Source organism: Balaenoptera acutorostrata, chromosome 3, assembly GCF_949987535.1.
Source record: "Balaenoptera acutorostrata chromosome 3, mBalAcu1.1, whole genome shotgun sequence".
Classification (NCBI taxonomy): domain Eukaryota; kingdom Metazoa; phylum Chordata; class Mammalia; order Artiodactyla; family Balaenopteridae; genus Balaenoptera; species Balaenoptera acutorostrata.
The window spans coordinates 151274182-151297150 of record NC_080066.1 but is presented as its reverse complement, the minus strand read 5'-3'; the positions used below and the strand labels follow the sequence as shown (position 1 = coordinate 151297150).

General features: G+C 43.5%; 1 protein-coding gene across 4 annotated transcripts in view; it reads right to left on the bottom strand.

Annotated features, from left to right (window-relative positions):
• RGS6 (regulator of G protein signaling 6) overlaps positions 1 to 22969 on the bottom strand; it is a 597551-nt gene that overhangs the window by 50284 nt on the left and 524298 nt on the right. For all 4 annotated transcript variants that reach the window (XM_007184397.2, XM_057544118.1, XM_007184399.2 and 1 more), the window contains exons 13-14: positions 13956 to 14066; positions 1161 to 1286 (exon numbers count right to left, since the gene is read on the bottom strand). In XM_007184397.2, the coding sequence (XP_007184459.1) occupies positions 1161 to 1286; positions 13956 to 14066 (237 nt within the window). The remainder of the gene's footprint in view (positions 1 to 1160; positions 1287 to 13955; positions 14067 to 22969) is intronic.

The following is a 22969-nucleotide window of genomic DNA, read 5'->3' as shown; positions in this document are numbered from 1 at the left end:
AAAGATCACGCATCTTGACTTTCTCGCATCCTTTAGCAGACTCTCGGGGGCTGGGTACAGGATAGGTGTGTAATAAATATCATTTGATGGATGTACGGGACCGATATGGTCTGTAACTCTAAATAAAGAACATGGATTTTGCACACTGACGCTGGAGCAGACAGTCCTTTGCCCACAGCGTATGCTCTTTTTAAAGTAAAAAAAAAAAAAAAAGTAAAAATTTATAAAGCCACTCTTTGGAAAAATGCCATTGGAAGATGGGAATTAACATTGTGTATAAAAGAGAGCTTGGGGCCAAGAAAACACTGAGATTTCCCTCTTATCCACTGAGAAGCCACTACTTGGCTAAGATCAGTAAGGGTCTTAGATAAGTCACATTTACTATATGTCTCTGTTTCTATATCTAATACAGTGAAAGCCTGTAAACCACGTTACCAGATTTTTCATTTTTCATCTTTCATTCCACTTACAATGGGCCCCATGTTTTGAAAGTTTTCATTTTTTCTACTAAACAGTAACTGTAAGTACATTAGACGTTTCCCCTCATCTTGATTAGTCATAGACCAAAAGAAAAAATCAGATGTTCTCATGGGCATCAAGTGACAAGTGTAACCACTACATGGAGTTGCTAGAATTCCTCCCAAAAGGAAAAGCATGTTTTAATTAGCTTTTACAGTTATGTCTCCAGGTCTTGAATGATATTTACTTTGGCTTTCTGAAATTCTGAAATGAGCCCACTGACCGCTCTTTCTTCTGGTTAGCCTGTCCAGTATTCAGGACCCTGGACTGGGAAGTTTTGAAGGGGATGGTCTCTGAGCTGCCTTTCCACTGTGGATTTCCATGGTTTTATGGTTTTAGTTAATGGACAGCGTCATTAAATCCATTTGACCATTGACTTATTATTGGAGACACGTTTCCAATAGCTTGAAAGCATGTCATCTGGACTTAAAGAACAAAAAAAGCTGGTATTGGTCAGTGCGAATCTGGTGATAACAAAGCTGCACATAAAGTTTGTTCTCTGTGTCAACCTTAGCCAGATTAACTGGAATTTGAATCTGAACCATAACATCTGATTGAGAAAGGGAGGTGGAAAGAGAGACTGATGATGCAAATTTCTTCATATACGCTCTGCACACAACTCAAACCTTGGAGAGATTTACCTGAGGTTTTCGGAACTGAATTCCGACTCCAGAAATCGTAGAAACTGGTCCTGCCCCACCTGGTCCTTCAATATCTCGTCGAAAGAGAAGCCCCATCTCTTTACTCGCTGCTGGCTGGGCTCTTTGCTTTGGGAGGGGGAACAAAGGTTTAAAAGGTGATCAATACCAGGCAAAAACCTGTGTCATATTCTCTTCAGCAACTCAAATTTATTTTGCTGCCACGGGCCAAAGGGAAATGTCTCATATTTAAGTGACAGATTCCATAAAACCTGCACAAATCCCAAATGCAGACTTTTGTACACCAGCACTAGCCAACAGTAAAAAGGCTCTTTAAAGAAGGTATTTGAAAGGGGCCACATTTAAGTGAGGGTCACCAGGATGCCCTCCAAGTGGCTGCTCTACAGGAACTACAACAACCCCACTGACTCGGCCTCCCTGGGCCACTCCTGTCAGTTATAAGTCCAACTCTTAAGGCCATCATTTTTTTCACTTAAAAAAAATAACGAAGATGCCTCGTGAATCTGACCTCTCATCAAAGATGTAGCGCCCCCCCCTCCTGCCCCTTCCTCAATCCACAGGGGCAAAACAGAGTCCAGTTTAGATCCAAGTGATATACAGCCAATCAGAAATGCATCCACTCATCCAGGATAAACCTTATTCAGTTGTTTAGAAGCAGAATGTTGCATTCATTCGCTGATTTAACCACCACCCGCACAGTGTTTATGATGGCCTAGGCGTTGTTCCCAGCACTTCACATCTGTTAATTCACTGAGTCCTTGAAACTACTCTGAAAAAGGTACTAGTATTGTCCCCATTTTGCAGATAGGGAAACTGAGGCCTAGTGATAATTTGCCCAAAGACACACTAGGAAGGGATGGAGTGGAGACTCTAGGCCAGACAGCGTGGCTCCGGAGTGCAGCTCTTAGCTCTGCTGCGCTGCCTCACATCCATGGGACCCTCTCCGAACCAAAGCATGGGGGCGAGGGGGATGGGGAGTTGGTCTTAGTCATTTCGTGTTGGAAGATGAGACTATTTCCTTCAGCTTCTGTCTTTCCATTTACAGTTCACTTGCTGTATTTATTCCTCTGACTCCTTCTAGCAGCAACAGGGTGCTAGTTCACAAGCTACACGCTGCCATCTCCAACTCAAGCGGTGGTCTGTGGACCAGCAGTGGAATCTCAGGCCCCACCTCAGACACGTGGAATTGGAATCCGCAGCTTAACAAGATCCCTGGGTGATTTAAGTGCACATTAAACTCTGAGAAGCACTGGCCTAGCAATATTTATTTCCCCTCTTTTTTTTGATATTCATTGATATACTGATGTTTAATTTATGTCCAAAAAGAAGAGGAGGTTTACAAGAATACAATTACTAAAACAAAACAATAACAAAAAACCCAAAACTCTTAAATATAATAATAAGAACAAGTGATGACAAGTCATGGTAGGGGATGATTATTATACCAGAAAATCTAGGCTAGGGAAACTACTGCAAGTGAACAAAAAAATGTTTAGAGCTTCCTTGGAGCCAAGACAAAAAGAGGTTTGAATGGATTACACAACTCTCAACATTTGAAAGAGCTAGCTTATAAGTTTGTCAGTAAAGACAACTTTTGCTCTGTTACTGAATTACAAGAGGAACTATCTCACAAGTCTTTACATAAGAGGCACTGAAACACAATGAATGATGTTTTTGATACTTTTCTTACAACAAAAAGTGCAGGAACTTTTCCATACAGCTACTTTCAACAAAAGCCAGAAGCATAATTTTAAATTCTAGGGTGTGGTGAAGTTATTTTTATGGAGAGCCAAATAATGAAGTACATAGTTTCATTGTCATCCGGCTTGACACAAGAAAATTATAGAAACTGGAGGAGAAAATAGCATGAATATTCCATTCATTTTCAATGGTCTCACTCAGGCTTTTTGCAGGAGCTCAACAGTAGCCATCCCTCCGCTCCCCACATCCAAACTTGGGTTATTCTCCCAATGCAGCTCTGTTGCCAAGGACAGAAGGTGGAGGTAGAAAGTGTGTAGGTGTGGAATGAAAGCTAGCCACATTGGTTCGCAAAGGCTCCTGCCCACAGGGCTCAGAATCACTGCACAGTAGCGTCAACAAATGATGCAAGGAAGGTACATTTCATCTGCAAACACTAGTGCTGTGAGCGCTGCTCTGTAGTGTAGGGTACAGTGATCACATCCAAGTATTCCCCCTCTTTTTAAAAATGGACACAAACTTTTTATTATCTCTAACAGACATTAAGTGAATAAAATGATGTTTCTTTGTGTTATGGAGTTGACATATTCTCAATATTTATCTCAGGAAACTACACTTAGTAAAAAAGGGGAAGAGAGCACGTGTGTGGAAAGGTTTGGAAAACAAATAGCTCTAGACCAGTGCTACCTGATAGAACTTTCTGCGATGATGGAAGGATTCCATATCTGTGCTCCAATATGGTAGCCACCAGCCACATGTGGCTATTGAGTCCTTGAAATGTGGCTAGTGTGACTGAGGAACTGAATTTTAAATTTTACTTAATTTTAAATAATTACAGCTTAAATTTAAGGGGCTACATGTGGCTAGTGGCTACTGTATTGGAAGTCACAGTTCTGGAATGAAGTGATTCAAACCCATCTCTTTTATTTCTGCACTGCTAGGTGTAATCATTATCTGCAGGATCTTCTAATTCTGGGGCTTGTCCTTGGGGCTTGGGGAGGCTCTTGCGAATCTCTAGGGATAGCTCAATAGGGTGACAGTGGAAGACTAAGCCTACCAGGTCAAACAATGGGGAATTCCATGAAAGATCTCTTCCAAAGTGCCAGGCTGGGCCTTCTGCAACGAGCCAAGAAGACAGATCCTGAATTCTCTCAAACTCAAGCCACAGAACCAATCAAATTCAATAGCTTTCCAGGGCACAAAAAAAATGCTGTTAATAGAGAAATCCACCCTGGGGTTGAGGCTAGCAGCAAATATAAGACCCAGAGAGTTGCAGGAAAGCATCTCTTTCTGCCAGTGTCATGCTGTGACCTGGAATGGGCTCAGCTATCTGCTCTTTGCCACCAAGGTTGCAGGGCTCTGCAGGGATGGTGCTGGTGGCAGCTGCACCCCAATCAAAGGCTGTGCCCAGACAGCCAGGTGTGGAAAGTTGCTTGGTCACTGCAGTGACTGTCTTATGGACACACACTTACCACTAGTGTCACCACTTTCTGGTACCCAAGCAGTGAGACTGCATTCATCCTGCCAGTTTCCTTGGTGGTGGCAGGAGTGGGATAAGGGCCATTTTGAGGGTAAGCCAGAAAGCTTGGGGTGTCACAGTAGAGGCAGAATCGGAGGCCTAGGACAGAGGTCAGGACATCCAGAAAGCTGCAAGCTCAGCCTTCAGCAGAAACAAGGAGGTCTGGAGAAATAGGATACCCTGGTGTGGTAGTTTCCTAGGGTGGCCACAACGAAGTACCAACAGACTGGGTGGCTCAAAATAGAAATTTATTCTCTCACAGTTCTGGAGGCTAGAAATCTGAAATCAAGGTGCTAACAGGGCCACGCTCTCTCTGAAGGCTCTAGGGGAGAATATGTTCCATGCCTTCCTCTTAGCTTCTGATGTTGCCAGCAATCCTTGGCATTCCTTGGCTTGCTCATACATTACTCTAATCTCTGCCTCTGTTATCTCACTGTGTTCTCCCTCTTTATCTGGTTTTTCATTAGACATTTACTCTGTGTGTGCCTGTGTCTCTGTTTTCTCTTTTTATAAAGACACCAGTCATATGGATTAAGAGCTTACTCTACCCAAGGATGACCTCATCTTAACTAACTGCATCTTTAATGGTCCTGTTTCCAAATAAAGTCACATTCTGAGATTCTGAATTTTTAGGTGACATTATTCAAACTAGTACATCTGGGTTCCTTCAATTATCCATTATTCACAATCCTATTTCTGTATCTGAACACTTCACATCTGCTCTTTTTCTTCTAGAACATCTGGTCATTGGGATCTATTCTATTAAAAGCTTCTTGGATACAACTTTTCTATATTTGTCATTCTTGTATCACTTGGTTATTTCTAAGCATCATCCCTTTTAAGGTTTAAGATCAGGTTTGAACATATTGCTACCACGGAATGGTCTCTGTGGTTATAAAATAATTCTGAAAAGTAAAATATCTCTGAACATCCATCCCCAGATGACTGGGTCAATAATTTTCCCTTGGCCCAACTCAAACAAATAATCCATGGAGCTCACAGCTCCTTTATTTCCATCCATTGTGTAGAAAGGCTTCCTTATGACATATTTCTAATTATGGTTTTGTACCATCATTTAGCTTCTTAAGGGTTTATGTCATTGTCTCTCCAGCTATCTTGTGAGCTCTCTGAGGGCAGAGATCACATATCATGTGTCTTTGTATTCATCATAGTGCTTTTCACACAGCAAGTATTTAACGCTAAGAGGAAATCAATAAGATGTGTATAGTGATGTGGATGATGTGTCCTTATACTGACAGTATTTTCTAATCGCTAGCTGGATGCCTTTTTCTAACTCTAATTTCTCTTCTGTGTCCATTGATCCTCACCAAATTCTGCCTCCCAGTGAGCGGCCCAAACCAACATATAGCAAAGACAGGTGGCTCTCCAAGGGAGTCTGTCATTCCAGTTGATCTCCCAACTAAAGAGCACGAAGGAAATCTCCCAAACTGAGAACAAGAAAGCCAGATTCACAAGAAGCAGCTATCTATAAAAACATTCAGCTATCTTCAAAAGGTATTTGAGTTAACAGAAAAACTATGATACAAGGGATTGTTCCTTAAAGAGTAAATACCCATTGACCCCATCTCAGGACCAGGGCTGTTGAAGGAACAATCGCAGTTTTATTTAATGCCCCAAGAAAACCTGAGGGTCCTAAATACTTCAATGGGGAGTGGTCCTATTATTTGTTGCTGTGTAACAAACCATCTTCAAACTCAGTGGCTTAAAACAACAATTTATTCTTTTCTCTCAGTATCCCATGGGTTGACTGGGCTCAGCTGGGTGGTTCTCACTTGGGGTCTCTCAAGAGGTTGTAGTTGGATGGCAGCTGGGGTGGTGTCATCTGAAGGCTGGACTGGGTTGGACATCCACAATGGCTCATCACATGGCAGATGATGCTGGGTTTTGGCCAGGAGCTCAGCTGAGGCTGTCAACCTCATGGTCTCCCTAATGGTTTGGGTTTCTCACGGCTTGGCCAACAGGGTCTAAGAAGGAGTGTCTTAAAAGCAAATGTCTCAAATGACCAAGGGCTGCTTTATGACCATTTTCTCAGAATGTTACTTCTGCCATACTCTGTTGGTTAAATAAGGCACCAAGGCCAACCCAGATAAAAAGAGCAGGAGGTGTCCCATCCTGATGTAAGCAGCAGCCCAGGCATACAAAGAGAGAAGGCACTGATGGGGCCATATTCGGAGACTGACTGCCACAGCGAAGGAACTTGATTAATATCCTGGATGAACAGTTCTATCAAACTTGCTGGACACGGGCAGCTCAGGGACGGTCTCTGCCTCTCAGCAGGTCAGGCTAGTTGGGAGTGGATGCCTTTGGCCAAGCAGGATGAGCTGGCTTCCTTGTAGCTCTTTGCTCATGCACCTTTGCCCAGCATAGAGAGAAAGCCAAATGTATATCATGTGGTGAGAGCAAATCATGAACCACAATCCTGCAGGCAATGCCAGGTTCTTGTTAGATCCGCTATCTGGCTGATGGCATACTCAGGAATACTTCCCAGAGACACTCTCCTGGTGGTGTTTAGGCTACAGAGCTCTCTCCAACTGAGATCTGGCAATTTGGGGCTTATTTTCCCTCAATGACAAGCCCTGGCAATCACTACTTTCTTTATCAAACCTTGACTTCTCAGAATTTCCATTAGATAGACTTGAGGCGCATCCTTTAAAAGGCAGCCTTGTATTGCCCTCTGAACATGCCCTTTCTCATTCTTGGATTTCTAGATCTAAAAGTTTGTCTGAGAAGGAGACAGGATTAAAGCACAATTTTCTATTATTTACGCTACATCGTGCATCACCCTGCCAATTATTCTGTTAAACCCTGTCACCGTCTTCCACTGGGTTGTCTGAAACCTCCACGTGGCAGAGACAGCATGTTCATCTCTGTGGAATCCAGACGTTCTCTGCGATGCCCTCCGCCCTGGACATCGTAAAGAGTCTGTACCCATTTGCTCATGCCCAGTAGAAATCACAGCCCACCTCAGATGAACACGAAGTCCCAAGGGACTCCTGCTCTCTCCCGTGCTGCCTTGACTCTTCCACACACCTTCACCCATCTTCACCAAAAACCTCCTTCACACAGTATTTGGGAGGGTAGAGCCTTTACCGAAATTGGAGGGTCTTGAGAAGGGGGTACACATTGCCCCATCCAGCAGCAGGCAATTTAAAAAAAATCACATACTCGGTATTCCTATTTTGAAAAGTCCTTGGACATCCCAGCACTAGGGGTTTTCCTGGCCCTGCACAGAGGCCTGGTCTCTCCCGTCACTCCGCTCCTCTTTCCACCTTCACTTTTCACTGCCCTGAGGGATGAAAAGTACATTCATCTCATTTTCTTATGGGGCACAACCTCTCCACCTGTTGTTGAGTCTCTGCCCACACCCCTGCCCTCAGGGCCTGACTCTATGCCCCAAGCGACATTAATGTCCTTTGCCAAATGAGGAGGAATCCTGAGGCCGGGAGGTAAGATAGCACGTTTATTCACCTCGCTACATTAGAATCTTGAGAGACCTTCTTGCTCAGAAGGCAGCACATAGTAGGTTCACAATACTATTTGTTGAATTAAACTGAAACTGAGAAAAAATAACCTTTGATTATTTTACCGGTCATGTTCAGCCTTTGTTTCACGGACAAAGGCTGTTTCATCTTTAGACCGAACCGGGATGTTGGCACTGATCCCTGACTCCGTGTCACCAAAGGCAGGTACCCAACCACCGCCAGCATCTGACTGGGTGGGAATGTCCTACTGGGAGAAGAAACAGGGCCTCACAGCTTCTCTTCATTTTCACTTGTATCTGAATAACTTGACTCTGCTTGAAGGTAGACAGAACACTGCAGGTGTTAGGTCCGGTGTTATGATTAGAGTAGAAGCCTGAGCCGTAAGGACAGAGCGAGAGCCTAGTTGTGGGGGCAGCTCGTCCCTTGGGGACCAAGCTGATAGGTTGGGATAAACCAACAGGCCAGATGACCGCCATTTTCCCAAGCTATCACATGTTTTTTTGTTGACTTTCAAGAAAGAAGGACGAAATCCCAGTGTCATCATGGTGAATTCAATTCATGCACTTACCTCTCCTCCTTTCCCAAATACCAACAAAATGGCCAACAGAATGGTCACTTCTCCACCTATCATCCATCCAACCTATACTTTTTGAGTACCTACTATGTGCCAGACATGGGTCAAGGCACTAAAATAATTTTAAATCTTATCTAGAAAGAGAACCAGGGGGAGGATGTGATATAGAGTAACTGGATGGATGGGGTAGCCACTACAGATTGAGTGGTCATAGAAGACCTTCTTCTCCTTCTTCTTTTTTTTTACACATACATGTATCTATTCTTTTTCAAATTCTTTCTCCATTTAGGAGAAGACCTTTCTGAGGAAGGGACACCAATGCTGAGTGAGACTTGAATGAGAAGGGAAGTCAGCTGTGTGAGGGTCTGTGGAAGTGGTCCAGGAAGAGGGAACAGGCAAGATCCTGGAGTTCCATGAAATACTAAAAAACAAGACCAAACATAGTGTGTAGAGGCAAAGAAATTTCCTACCAGCAGATGACAAACGTTGAGGAATTTCGTGAAGGTATGAAGCAGGTGGCCTCACTGAACTGGTGACAAAGCTGATTGAGAGCTGCCTATGCCTCTAGTGGGGCCATCTGGGAATAAAGTAACTGAGTGTCCCCAGCATAAGCCTGGGAAAACGCCAAGCTCTGAGCAGCAGGAATGGAAGTAGAGGCAGTTGGTGGGCACTGAACAGGGGACCAGGGAATAAACTCAGAAATATGGGACACGGGCTCCCTGGGGCAGAGAGGGTCTCCTAAGCAAAGGGGGGATGTTTTCTGGCCAGCTTCTCATGTGGGCAATAAAGCCAGAGGGTGGTGCCTCTGTAACCTAGGGGTGGTACAGCAAATATGGATGGGAAAAACATCTCAGCAAAGCAGGGAGACTTCTAAAGATGTTGAGGTTTCCCCCTACTTCTCATAGGTTTCTGCAGATCTATCTGGGTGCCCCTAAGATCCCTCAGCAGAAGGGAGAAGAGTGGCCTTCTTGGGAAGCACCATGGAGAGGAAACTGAAGAACTTCAGAAACCCAATCAGGGCCTGAAACACAGCAGCACACTTGGCTGCAGGGACGTTGGGCTAAGGAAAGTTGGGGCTCGACCACCCACGGACCCCTGCAGCCACCCATCCCACTTCCAGAGAGGACCCAGTCTTTCAGTCTGTTCTTGGACCATATGCCCAGGACCCAGAGGAGAACCCCGCCGATTTACCTGTGCCCTCCTCCCATTAATACACTCAGGTGAGGCCGTACAGCCACGTGACCTGCTCAGAGGAAAGCCTGCCCCAGGTCAGGGGAACTCAGGAGCCACACAAGGATTTTTCAACCTGTGCTGTGCCTCAGAATCACTTAGAAGGCTTGCTAAAAACATAGGCACCCAGAACCACCCTGGGGCATCTGTATTTGAATGTGTACCTGCAGGTGATTCTGATGTACCCCGTGGTTTGAGAACCACCCACCCAAACAATTACTGAGGGAACCCTCATCAGCTACTGGTATAGTCCATCTGGACCAGGGCTGTACATTAGCATAACATTAAGAAAAAAATGCCCCACTGCCAGAAATTCTGACTTAATTGACCTGGGGAGGGGACTGGGCATTGGTATTTTTTAAAATAAGCTCTCCAGGTGGTTCTAATGTATGGCAAAAGTTGAAAGCCAAGACCTTCATTTATGAAAACCAGCAGTACCCCAAATTTCTGGTATCTGAAAGGATTGATCTGCTCTGAACAGTGATTGGAGTAATGAGACAATGAACAGAAACAATGATTCTCTGATCAATGACACCCGGTGAAATAGACTAAGTGGTAGAAATAGAGGGAAGATATGAAAAATAATCTGTATCCCATCCTCAGGGTGATTCGAGAGGATAAACATCACTAGAACAGAGCAGGCTACTAAGAACAAGTAGTCCAAGAAATATTACAGGTTCTTGGAAATAAAAAGCACGGTTGTCAACCACTCTTCCCAACACTTCGTAGGAAAAGAAAAACTCCTTAAAGTATAAAAATCACAGAATGGACACCACTGAAACTGGTGACTCTGAAGAGTAATTCAAGGAATTCTATCCTTGAGTATAGAATAAAAAGACTAAGAGATGGAAAAATAGTAGAGAAAAGAGGTAGGGCTCCTACACCACACATGACCAGAATTCCTACAAAAGGATTTCCTGAAAAGAGAGGGTAGAATGGAGAAAAGTGTAGCAATAATTGAAAGAAAGAAAGGAAGGAAGGAAGAAGGAAGGAAGGAAGGAAGGAAGGGGACCCAAGTTAAAGAAAGATTTAAGTTCTTGTATCCGATCAAAGGGACTACCGAGGGCATGTCAGAAATATTAGAAAGAAGATACCCATCTACATACTATTTTCTTTTAATGTTGGTTGAGAAATATGTCTCAAAGCGTTAGTTTCAAATATATCAGGTTGGGACTTCCCTGGTGGCGTAGTGGTTAAGAATCTGCCTGCCAATGCAGGGGACATGGGTTCGATTCCTGGTCCAGGAAGATCCCATATGCTGCGGAGCAACTAAGCCCATGCGTCACAACTACTGAGCCTGTGCTCTAGAGTCCGTGCGCCACAACTACTGAAGCCCGCGTACCTAGAGCCCGTGCTCTGCAACAAGAGAAGCTACCTCAATGAGAAGCCTGCGCACCGCAGCGAAGAGTAGCCCCCGCTCGCCACAACTAGAGAAAACCTGCACGCAGCAACGAGCACCCAACGCAGCCAAAACTAATAAATTAAAAAAAAAAAAGTATATATATACATCAGGTTAACAAAGCTCTGGGGAAGAATGGGATTTGGAGAAGGTAAAGAAAAGCTTCTAGTTTTCATTTTTTATGCTTCATTATTATTTGCTTGAAGTAGTGACGTTTTAAAATAAACCCCTTAAAAGTATGACTAGACTAGAAACTAGAGTAACAAAAACTAATACAAAACTTGATTAATAAAGCAAAAGTCAAGGAAGAGAAACAGAAAAAAGAAGAAAAATTAGATTCAGAAAACATAAACTATCAGGAAAAAGATTAACTATATGATCCGAGTAAATGTGACTGCTTTCTATCCCAAAGTCTAAGGCAAAACATATCACTAGAAAAACGGGCAAAAACACAAAAACAGGCAAGCCACAAAAGAAAAATGAGTACCTAGTAATCATGAGAAAAGATTCTCAAGTATGTTAACAAAGAAATAAAAGTAAAATATTTTTATTTTCATCTGTCAGATTTGCAAAGATGAAAAAACTTGATAATGCTTGGGTTGGTAAGGATGTGGGGAAATGGGCACTTTTAAGCTGAGGGCATGAAAAAACGTTGCTATTGTTTTGCTCCAGGGGAATCTAGCCATATGAACTAAAATTAAAATATGTATACCATTCTTAGCAATTCCAACACTGGACATTTATCCTAAAGAAATAATTGGACTTGTGTATAAGGATGTTCCTTGTATCACTGTTTATGTTAACAACAAAAAAAGGTTATAACCTAAATATTTTTTTTCCCCAAACATTGACAAACTTTATCATGGGAGGTTCCCACCTGGGATCCCACCCTCTTAAATAAAAAAGTGCATAGAAAAGAAGGGATTTAGAAACCTTTGTACAATACCTACATCCTGGGCCCCAGGGCGAGAAGGGGGCGATGGCTGGGTGGGCTGCAGGGGTGGAGGCCGGGCCCTTGCCACCTGCATGCCCACATCCGCCCTGAGCATGAGGGTGAGGGAGAGATGCTCTGGGAGGGATGAGGGAGCTCCCAAGCTTGGGGCAAGATGGCTGCGGGCGGCGTGTTATGACCTGGGCATTAGTTAAATAAATTACACTACAATCATGTAAGTGGACATGATGTAACTATTAAAAAGCATAGGCGGATCTATACGTGTTTACCTGGAAAGATTGCCATGACATATTGTTAATTAAAAAATTATGGGACAATGTATATGTAAAGGACCTATTTATCCAAAAGAATATGATATTGTATATACATACAGATCTAAAGGGATAGACACTAAGTCAAAGGTTTTCACTCTTCCTTAGTTCATGGTGCTCTTAATGTCTCACTAAGTTTTTCATGGAGCCCCTGGGCCAAAACAACAACAAAAATCTTAACAGTTGTTTTTTTTTCTTAAAAAGGCAAAGAGCTTAATATGTATCTATGTCCTAACAACTTAATAGCTATTTGAAATACATATAAATTGAAAGAAAAAATAATATGTTTACTTCATTCCTAATGACCGTGTGTGTGCTGTGGAGTACTGCACGTCTTCTCAAACTTTGGAATCAGACTGGGCCTGCCCCCTCATTTCCTAGTCCATGTTGATTTTTGCCCAGTACTTGCTTTTTATCACAACAACTGCCCTGAAAACCCAGATTTGCAAAGATATGACATCACTGGAAGGAATGTAATGTGATCTAATGTTGAGAACGGTGAACGACCATAAGCTAATCGTCTATACGGTATCTGACATGGGTTGAACATCACTGTGTTTCCCTCAAAGATTTAGAGCGTCCGGTGGGAACTCTGTGAGTTCCCTGCAGCAGCCTAGAGTGCCCTGGTGCAGTTTGGGAATCATGGCATTAGACTATTAACAAAGGCTCCTTCTGGAAAATGAGATGGGGCTGGAGGGAGAAAGAGTTTTTTTGTTATGCACATCTGGACAGTTTGAACTTTTTATAAGAAGCGTCTATGACTTCTATTACTTCTTATAAGGTTTTCCATTTTAAGAAAAGAAGCCAGAAAAAGAGCAAGAATGAAAGTGAATGAGAGAGATATAAAGACATGAAGAACAAATGAAGAGTTGTCTCGCGGAGGGGCAGAGGGTACAAAGGCACACCACACTGGGTTTCCTTTCGTAATCGTGAACGTGGTCTAAGTCCTCCTGGGCTTCGGTTCCTCAGCTACTAAGTAAACACACTAGTTTCTCTCATCGGTAAGGAGCTATGGGACGGAACCACTGCTGCCCACTATTCCAGAAGAGCAGAGTGATGAAAACCACAGCTCTGGAGCCCTCTGCCTGGGTTCTAATCCTAACTCTGCCACCTACATGCTGTGTGACCTTGAGCAAGTTCACTAACTCCTCTGTGCTTCAGTTCCCCATCTGTTCAATTGTGAGAGTAATAATGTTTACCTGTTGTGGGGATTCAGTGGAAGACACTTACTGTGTGGCCAGCACAGAGTAAGTGCTACTAGCTATTATTGTTGCTGCTGCTAATGTATCAAAGCCAAACTGACCCACAGATTCTTGCCCTCCAGCAATCGGAACTAGGAAATGTGAAGGACTGTCCCAGTTATCATAACATCCATAGGGTCACAGAGAGGTCAGAGGGAAGCCACAAAGGATTCACGTACAAAGGTATGAGGAGGTAGAAACCACGGGTAAGGAACCCAGTTGGGTGGTTACTTGAGGGGTTTCTGTTCTATTGATAAAAAGAGTCAAATTAAGATAGGGTGTAACATAATCTCATGATCTCATGCATTGCCCTCCCCCAACTCCCAAACATTAAAACATTTTTTTTTTACCTCATCTCTATGTCCCATAAAGCAATATCGTCACTGATCCAGGGATTGGACGGCTCAGCTGGCGTGACCAAAGGGTCGTATTCCACATACTGTTCTGTGTAAGCAATTAAGCTGCAGGAGGGAAGCAGAGCCAAGAATGCCACTGATTTCCTATAGAAACGTGTATTCTGCTTTACACAAACATTATATCAGTCTTCATATAATTCCAAGTTAAAGGGGAAAAAATTTACCTTCCCTGCCACTTCCAACAAATCCAACTGTTTTCATTTGTCCTTGTTCCCTTCTCATGACGAACATATCGTTTTCGCATTATTGCAGTCATAGTATACATGTGCATTTTATATCTTTTTCCCACTTAACTCTTTCCCTGAACCTTGCTTGGTGCATCCTCCCCTGGTTATGATAGCTTTACTGATACTCTGGTCCAAGGCTGCCTGTGTCTCGTCCTTCCACATGGACTACAGATCTCAAGGCATCTGGGGCACACAAAGGATGCTACAGTTTTTCTAGGCTGCCAGTGCCTCATTCTCAACTGGAGGACTTCTTTATTGTAAAGACTTTAAAATCCTGGCAGACCAAAAGGAGTTAACGTATTATAAACATTTTTCCAAAAAGTAACTTAGTTTTTCTAGTTAAACAGCCACAGAATTTAAATAGTCACATAATCTTTTTAAACAAAATTTCAATTTTATCAAAATGCATGTAGATAGTTAAAACAATAAAATAGTACTAAATGATTTCTTTTACAAAAAAGCAATAGCAGTTTTCTCCTGTCCCTTCTCACAGAGGCACTTACTTTCAGTCCTTATTTCTTGTAGCAGTTACCTGTATATTTCTAAATTATATGTTTTTATAGCTGCTCTTGATTATCAATTTTAGACAAGGATTAACTTTCTACTCACCAGTCCCCCCCCCACTCACTCCACCACTTCCTCCCATGAGCCTCCAAATATAACACTTTTTGTTAAATCAATAGTCAGTATCCACATGATTAAACTGGGTAAAAATTGTCTGCTGCTGAGCTAAGCAGCATATTACCTTTTTCAAGTGTTCTAACAAATCTGTAAAACATCTAGCAATAATTTTTCACATCTTAAACACATCAGATAATCAAGCAGTGTTGTCTCCCCGTCTCCTGGAGGCCCTCTCCCCAAAGTCTTGGAGTCCTCTTGCTTGAATCTGGACTGTTTGCTCTATAGGCTTGATGCAAAACCATCATCCTGGGCCTTCTTCACGTCTATGTTAGAGCCCCAGTTTCCTGGATTCCATGTCTGTCTATTGGTTTTACCTCCTGGTTGTGTTGAAGCACATCCTTTAGTAGTTCCTAAGAAAGGATGCACAAGAGCTAAATATTTTGAGTCCTTGCAGGTCCAAAAATGTTTTCCTTTTATCTTTACACTTGACTGACAGTACTGGACATAGAACCCTAGGTTAAAAATCATTTTCTTTCAGAATTTTGAAGGCATTGCTTTACTTTTTTTGATATCCAGTGCTATGTTACTGTTGAGAAGTCTGAATCCATTTTAATTTTCGTTCTTTTGTTTAGTTTCTCTTCTCTCTGGAAGCTTAAAGTCTTTTCTTTATTGCTGTAATGCTCTCAAATTTCACCATGACCCTTGCCGGTAGTTTTTATTCACTGTGCCAGGCACAACGGGCAATCCATAGGTGAAAAAAAAAAAAAATTCCCAGAAACCTTATGGTATTTCTTTGCTAATTTCATAACCTTCATTTCCTCTGTTTTCTCTTTTCATAATTCTTTTAAATTAAATATTGGAATTGATAATCCAATATTCCTAAATTTTCCCTCCTAATTTTCATCCTCGTCTTTTTGTCTCATAATTCTTCCAAAATTTGTCTTTATTTTTTTCAATTTGGATTATCACTTTCTTACGTTTCCAGAGTTCACTCTTGTTTATCATAGTATCTAGTTCTTGTTTTATGGATGAAATATCTTCTCGTATCTCTGAGGATATTAAATCTATATTTTTATTGTCAGTTTCTTTTGTTTCTTGAATAGTTTTCGGTTCCTCCAAGGCCCTTTTTCTGTTTGTTTGCTCTGATCACACTTCTTTGTGTTGGGGCTCCCTCCAAGAGTTGGGAACATCACTGGACATCCATTTGTGCTTAAAAGTGAGGGACTAAGACCTGCTTGGAGGCTTAGTGTGTGTGTGGCCAGGATCTGCCAACTGATGGGCTTTGTTGTCGGGTCAGGGCAGCTTGCCTGTCATTTCACTAAAGCTCCACGTGAGAGATCTGGAGTCCTTCCTCAGGAGGGATATCTACTTTGCTCTAGAGCAGTGGTAGGCAAAGTTTTTTCTGCAAGATCCAGATAGTAAATATTTTAGGCTGGGCAGACCAGATGGTGTCTGTTGCAACTGTTCCGCTCTTCTGCTGTAGAACAAGAACAGCCATAGACAATCCATGAATAAATGCATGTGACTGTGTTCCAGTAAAACTTTATTTGCAAACACAGGGAGTGGAGTGGAGTGGATGTGGCCCATTGGTTGTAGTTTGCCAGTCTCTTGCCCATGGGCATCTACATCTGGCGCCTGGAGAGCTGAGAGCAGAACAGGGGAGTGGTAGCGGGTCCCACAGCTCAGTACACAGCTCGCTCAGTAATTCTCTTGCTTTCAGCTGGCCCTTCATGACGTGATGTGCCTGAGTTCTGAGCTGATGTGACTCAGTTTCTCTGGAGAATAAAGTGCCCATCTCCCATGGTGGTGGTAAGAGGGGAGAGAGGGTCTCCTCATGCGGCACGGATCGAGGGATCCAAAAGCTCCGGAGACAGACTACCCACTCCTCCGGGGTTATCCCCATGCCTCCTTCTTGCCTTCCATTGTCCCTGGTGCCTTCAAGAGCCAAAGCCAGATTTTGTTGGGCAAATTGGTTTTGTTATAATCCTCCCACCCCTAACATGGAGGTCATAATGTTCTTCACTCTGTCCCCATTCACTTTCTTTTTTATTAAATTTTGAAATATTTCTTGCATTCAGAAAGGCATAAAAACCATAAGAGTATCACCCTTGTACTCACCACCCAATAAAAAGAAACACAACATTACAAATAGAGACAGAGGCCTGCGGTCATGCTCCCCAATTCTTTATACTTTTGACCTTGGAAAAATGTGTGGAAACTGTTAATCCATTCATTTGTTGACCTTGTGAGTTCATACTATTTTCATTCCTTTATTGACATGTTACTTTTGGGAAGGGAGAGAAGACTAACATATATCCACAATATTATCTTGAAAGAATTTATTATAATTTATATAATAATTTCCTTTATATTGGACATAGACTTCTAATTTCTTTTTTAGTATATAGTGCTGGCTATAGTAGAACACCATTTTTCAGAAAGGTTTTTCCATCTTTTCGGTTATTTATTTAGAATTAACATCCATAAGTGGAATTATTGGGCCCAAAGATATGAATATTTTTATGGTTATCGATCTACAATAAAACTTTTCCCTAAGCATCACCAGCTTGAGTGTCACCAGTTTCCTCTGCAATGGCAGATTCAGAGCCACAAGTCCTGCTACTGAATTGCAAAGGGCAAGCATGGCCAAGTAGCTTACTTCTGAGAATGTGAAGAAATTCACTGGCAGCTCCATCTCATTGCTACTCAAAATGTGGTCCACAAACCAGCAGCAGGGGCATCACCTGGGAGCTTGTAAGAAATGCAGAAGCTCAGGCCCCACCCAGACCTACTGAGTTAGAATCTGCATTGGTAGTAATGCATTGGCCATTACCTGCCAATTACCTGCATTGGCCAGGTAATTCATATGCATGTTAATGTCTGCAAAGCACCACATCTTCTGAGAGGCTCAGGACACAGGATATTTTATTCATCAAATGAAGATGAAGGAGCCTGTGATACTTTTGGTTTTAAATTCGGTCGCAGGTTTCCTAACACCTCACAACCTCCTCACTGTCCCAGGCGTGGACCGTCACCCTGTGGGGCGGGAGGGGCACTGGTCCAAGTTGCAAAACCTTGGTTCTAGCTGTGGGGTGAGCCATTGAACTGATCTTTGTCAAGTTCACCATAGGTTACATAATGGCCTTGATGAGTACTCAGGACCATTTGACAAAAAAAAAAAAAAAAAAATAGGAAAGCATTTCAAGAGTCTTCCAAGTACCCAAGAACTGTGAGATAGATGACTGCAACCCCCACATGCAGCGCAGGCCCACCGTCCTGTAAATCTCCTGCTGGATGTACATCTGGCCTGAGCGAGGCTTCATCCGTATGAGCCACACAGCATCTCAGGTGAGAATGAACAGGGAAGGGAGCTCTAAGTGAGAATTGTGACAGGAAGCATCAGGCAATAACTTGGTGCTGTGACAGCTGCAAGGGGAGTTACCCCTTTGCCACTTGGGCTAATTTCATTCTTCCTGAAAGAAATGGGTTTGCACATTAAGGAATATATCAGTTTCCTAGCGTTACTATAACAAATTACCACAAAATTGGTGGTTTAAAACAACAGAAGTGTATTCTCTCACTTCTGGAGGCTAGAAGTCTGAAATTGAGGCCATGTTTCCCTCTGAAGTCTCTAGGGGAGAATCTTCCTTGCCTCTTCCAGCTTCTGGTGGCTTTAGGTGATTGATCATTGGCTTGTGGCTGGATCACTCCCATCTCTGCCTCTGTCTTCACATGGCCTTCTGTGAAGACATGTCTGTGTCTTCTCCCCTTCTCTCTCTTATATGCACACTTGTCATTGGATTTAGGATCTACCTGGATAATCCAGAATGATCTCATCTCAAGATCCTCTGCAAAGACTCTTTTCCTAAATAAGGTCACATTCATTCCTGGGTTCCGCGGGTTAGGATTACACATATCTTTTGGGGGGACCTCTATTCAACCCACTGCAAGGAACGTAAAAGCACCTGGATGTGAGGATGGGGAAGGCACAGCTGACACCTGACTCCTCTGTTCAGATGCACACAGTAACAAACCAGCAGCAGGTAACCTAAATCCTACTCAAGGGATGACAGGCCACACTGAGAGGCTCCGGAGTGTCTGAGGCATGATGGGGTGTTGCGGGCTTTCCTGATTATGAAGCATTTGGGCACCCACAGTGTTCTCAAAATCTGAGATGGAGCGTGTAGCCCATGGGGCTCTGCTCAGCTGTGACTCCTTTGTCCTCCCGGATGTCTGCCCCGGCTGTTCCAGTGACCTCAGCCTCGGCTGACCCTGTGTCTCTAATAAAGGACTTCTACTTGAGCAGCCCAAGGCAAAGGCTGGGGCTTCATCTAACGAGTTAGTTACAAGTTATGAGGAAGAAACATTTCTTAACCAGAAGTGGATTTCCCAGAAGCAAAACATAGGGATGGGAAAAAAGTTTCCTCCCCATCCTCCCCCGCCCTGCCTCAGATTTCTGTGAGACAGGCTGGAGGTTTTACCAGTAGACCCTCCCCGCACCCTCCGGCTTATGTTTTATTAGACCTTGCACGTGGCCATGCCTCCTACCTGGGAAGCCAGGTCCAACCAGCCAGGTCAGGTCCCGGAGCCAGGAATGAGCGCCTGGGGCAAGGGCACAGCGGGGAGGCTCAGGAGGGGCTGGGTGAGTACAGGTGACCCCTGAACAACATGGGTTTGCACCACACGGGTCCACCTGTAGGCGGATTTTTTCAATAGTAGATACCACAGTACTACACGATTGGTTGAATTCACAGGTGCAGAAATGGATGCCAGGAACAATGGCAATACTTTATATGTGGATTTTCAAGTGCATGATGGTCATATCCCTAACTCCCAAGTTATTCAGGAGTCAGCTGTACTCGGGCACTCAAGGAGACCGCACGTGGCTGCCTGCTGCTGCAGGAAGGGCAATGAAGGCAGCGGTCCACTGCCCAGCCTATGGCAGCAGAGGCTGAAACGGTCAGAAAGCAGCTGTGAGCATCACAAGCCTGTAATGAAACACAGGCTCACAGCCAGGTCTCTTTTAGAGAAATTTGGGGCTATTCAGAGGAGTGGTTGGAGAAGAGGTGGTGAGATTTAATGGAGATGTTAGTTCAAGAGAAGTGGTCGAGAGCCCAAGGTGGGATTTTGTAACCACACAGGGGCACAAGATATGACTATGGAAAAAGCATTAAGCGTGAATGAAGATGTTCCTATGACCTAGCCCTACATCCTGCCTTCGCAGAGCAGGGTCCAGGCAGGTATCCAGGATATAAGTGGAGGACCACACGAAGAAAGAGCTAAGAACTTCCTGCAGAAACGCCCGACAGTCTGCACCAAGGCAGCAGCTCAAGTCAGCAGGATCACCAATCAGTCAGCCAGTGCCAGTGGTGGCCAGTATTGGTCAGCAGGGAAATTTACTGTAGGAAGAGGAAAAGCTATTTTGTTAAGGTACAGTTACATAAATAAAGTTGGTTAGAGGCTTTGTAAAGGAAACAGTAAAATTATATGGGCATATGTATTTTCAATGTTCTGTCTTATTGGTAGAAGTAGGATGTATTGAATCATCAGAATTACATATATACCTCTCAGGGGTATAACAGGAATTTTTGATCAGCAAGGGACTTGGAAATGCACACACTTTAGAAAGGAGAATGTGCAGTTTGATCTTCTTGAGATTCTATGAGAAAGGGAGAGATTGGGTACTGTATTAGTTTCTAATGGCTGCTGTAACAAATTGCCACATACTTAGTGGCTTAAAATGACACAAATGTATTACCTTCCAGTTCTAAGGGTCAGAAGTCTGAAGAGAGTTTTGCTGGGCTGAAATCAAGGTGTCAGCAGGACTGTGTTCCTTCTGGAGGCTTTAGGGGAGAATCTATTTCTTTGCCTTTTCTACCTTTTAGAAGCTGGCTGCATTCCTTGGCTCATGGCCCCCTCCCATCTCTAAACCCTGCAAACCCCGTTCAATGTTTGGGTTTTGACCCCGGTCCCTGACACAGGGCTCCTGAAACCCTTGTAATCTCCTGAGTGATAGGAGTCTTTTGTTCTAATGAGGTGACTCTGGGTGGGCTTATGGATGGCTCCTGGCTGGGGCTGGTCACCAGAAAGACCAAGCCATGATTAGAAGCTTGGAACTTTTAGGCCCACCCCCCATTCTCTTGAGAAGGGAGAAAGTCTGGACATGGAATTAATAATTGATCATGCCTACATAAGGAAGCCTCGAAAAAATCCCAATAGTATGGGATCCAAGGAGCTTCCAGTTGGTGAACATATCTACATGGGGAGGGTGACACACCCCAACTCCACAGGGAAGAAGGTCCTGTGCTTGGGACCCTCCCAGACCTTGCCCTATGTATCTCTGTGTCTGGCTGCTCATCTGTATCCTTTATCATATCCTTTAATGAACTGGTAAGTATAAGTAAGTGTTTCCCTGAGTTCTGTGAGACACTCTACAGATTAATCAAACCCAAGGAACGGGTTGTGGGAACCTCTGATTTGTAGCCAAGTTGGACAGAAGTTGTGGGTAACCGGGGAACCTACTATGACTGGCATCTGAAGTGAGTTGGGAGCTGTCTTACGGGATTGAGACCTTAACTTGTGGGATCTTATACTATTTCCAGGTAGAGTGTCAGAATTGAGTTAAATTGTAGGACACCCAGCTGGTGTCAGAGAATTGCCTGGCGTGAGGAGAAAAATCCCCACACATCTGGTGTCAGAAGTACTGTGACACGCTGCTATATATAAGATAGATAACTAATAAGGGCCTACTGTATAGCACAGGGAACTCTCCTCAATACTCTGTAATGGCCTATATGGGAAAAGAATCTAAAAAAGAGTGGATATATACATATGTTTAACTGATTTACTTTGCTGTACACCTGAAACTAATACAACATTGTAAATCAACTAGACTCCAATAAAAATTTTTTAAAAAGTACTGTGAGTGTGGTAGTTTCAGATTAAAGGAAAAACACAGGAAAAGGAAGACTGGATTTTCCCCTACACAGCATCCCAAGAGTGAAGTATGTATATGGGATCTGGTTTACAAAGCAGGTGAGGGGAAGATGGAAAGATACAGTTGGGCTCCAGGGAAAATGGGCAGTGAGGGATGGCTTGCAGCTGTGGGAAATGATTAGTCAAGGGAAACAAAGGCATGGAATACAAAGCCTTATGGGATAGTGACCATCATCCCTACTTTAGAAATACAACACAAATGTGCTACTGGATTCCTTAGGAAACTGGGGGCCTCTCAGTGGGAAGGAAACCTGGAGACTGAATGTGAGAAGGGGTGAATAGGAGAGTGTGTTTGCACCCCCTTTGATATATGCACTTTCTAAATGATGATGCACAAAAGGGAACCGGGTAGGAAGAGCATCTGATTAGGAAGGGAATGAAAAGCAGAGCAGCACTGCAGACACGGAAGAAGAAAGTTTGGTTCTCATTAATTCGTTCATCTATTTTTTTCACGTTGGAGAAGATGGGGAGGAGAGACAATATGAAGAAAGAATTCCTTAATCATGGGTCACCCAGAGAAAAGATATGCAATAGAGAAACTCGGGATGAGGGAAGGGACATGGAGGTGAATTTAGCCCCTCAGAAAGAAGAGCATATACCAAGCCAGGTATTGCGGCCCTTCTAGATCTTGGTCTGGATACAGTCACCCTGGCTATAGTGTTACCTCTGATGGTTTCTCTTCTATCACCTAACGTGAGAAGCAAGGACCCTGCGGTGTCTGGAATCACATAAAAGCAATGTCATAATGACCTCTTGGGCCCCCCTTTTTTCCCCCCTGAAACTATCATTAGACATTAAGTTCACAGACCTCTATCACCCTAGCATGTTTTTAATAGACCCTTAGGGTATGCAGTCCCTTGCTGTCTTATCTCATTTCATTAATTACATTTCATGATCACAGAGGGTCAGGAAGCAGAGGAGGAACCAGCTCCAATTTCAGGGTGCAGCAGTGATCTCAGACATGCGCAAGCAAGGTGATGGTAAAAAATCAATTCAGCAGTCAGCTGTGATGCACAAATGGCTCCCAGGGATGGGGTAAGGACGAGCCGAGTACAGGAGCAGTTATAAAATGACACAAAGCCATCTCTCCATGTGGGGCAGCAT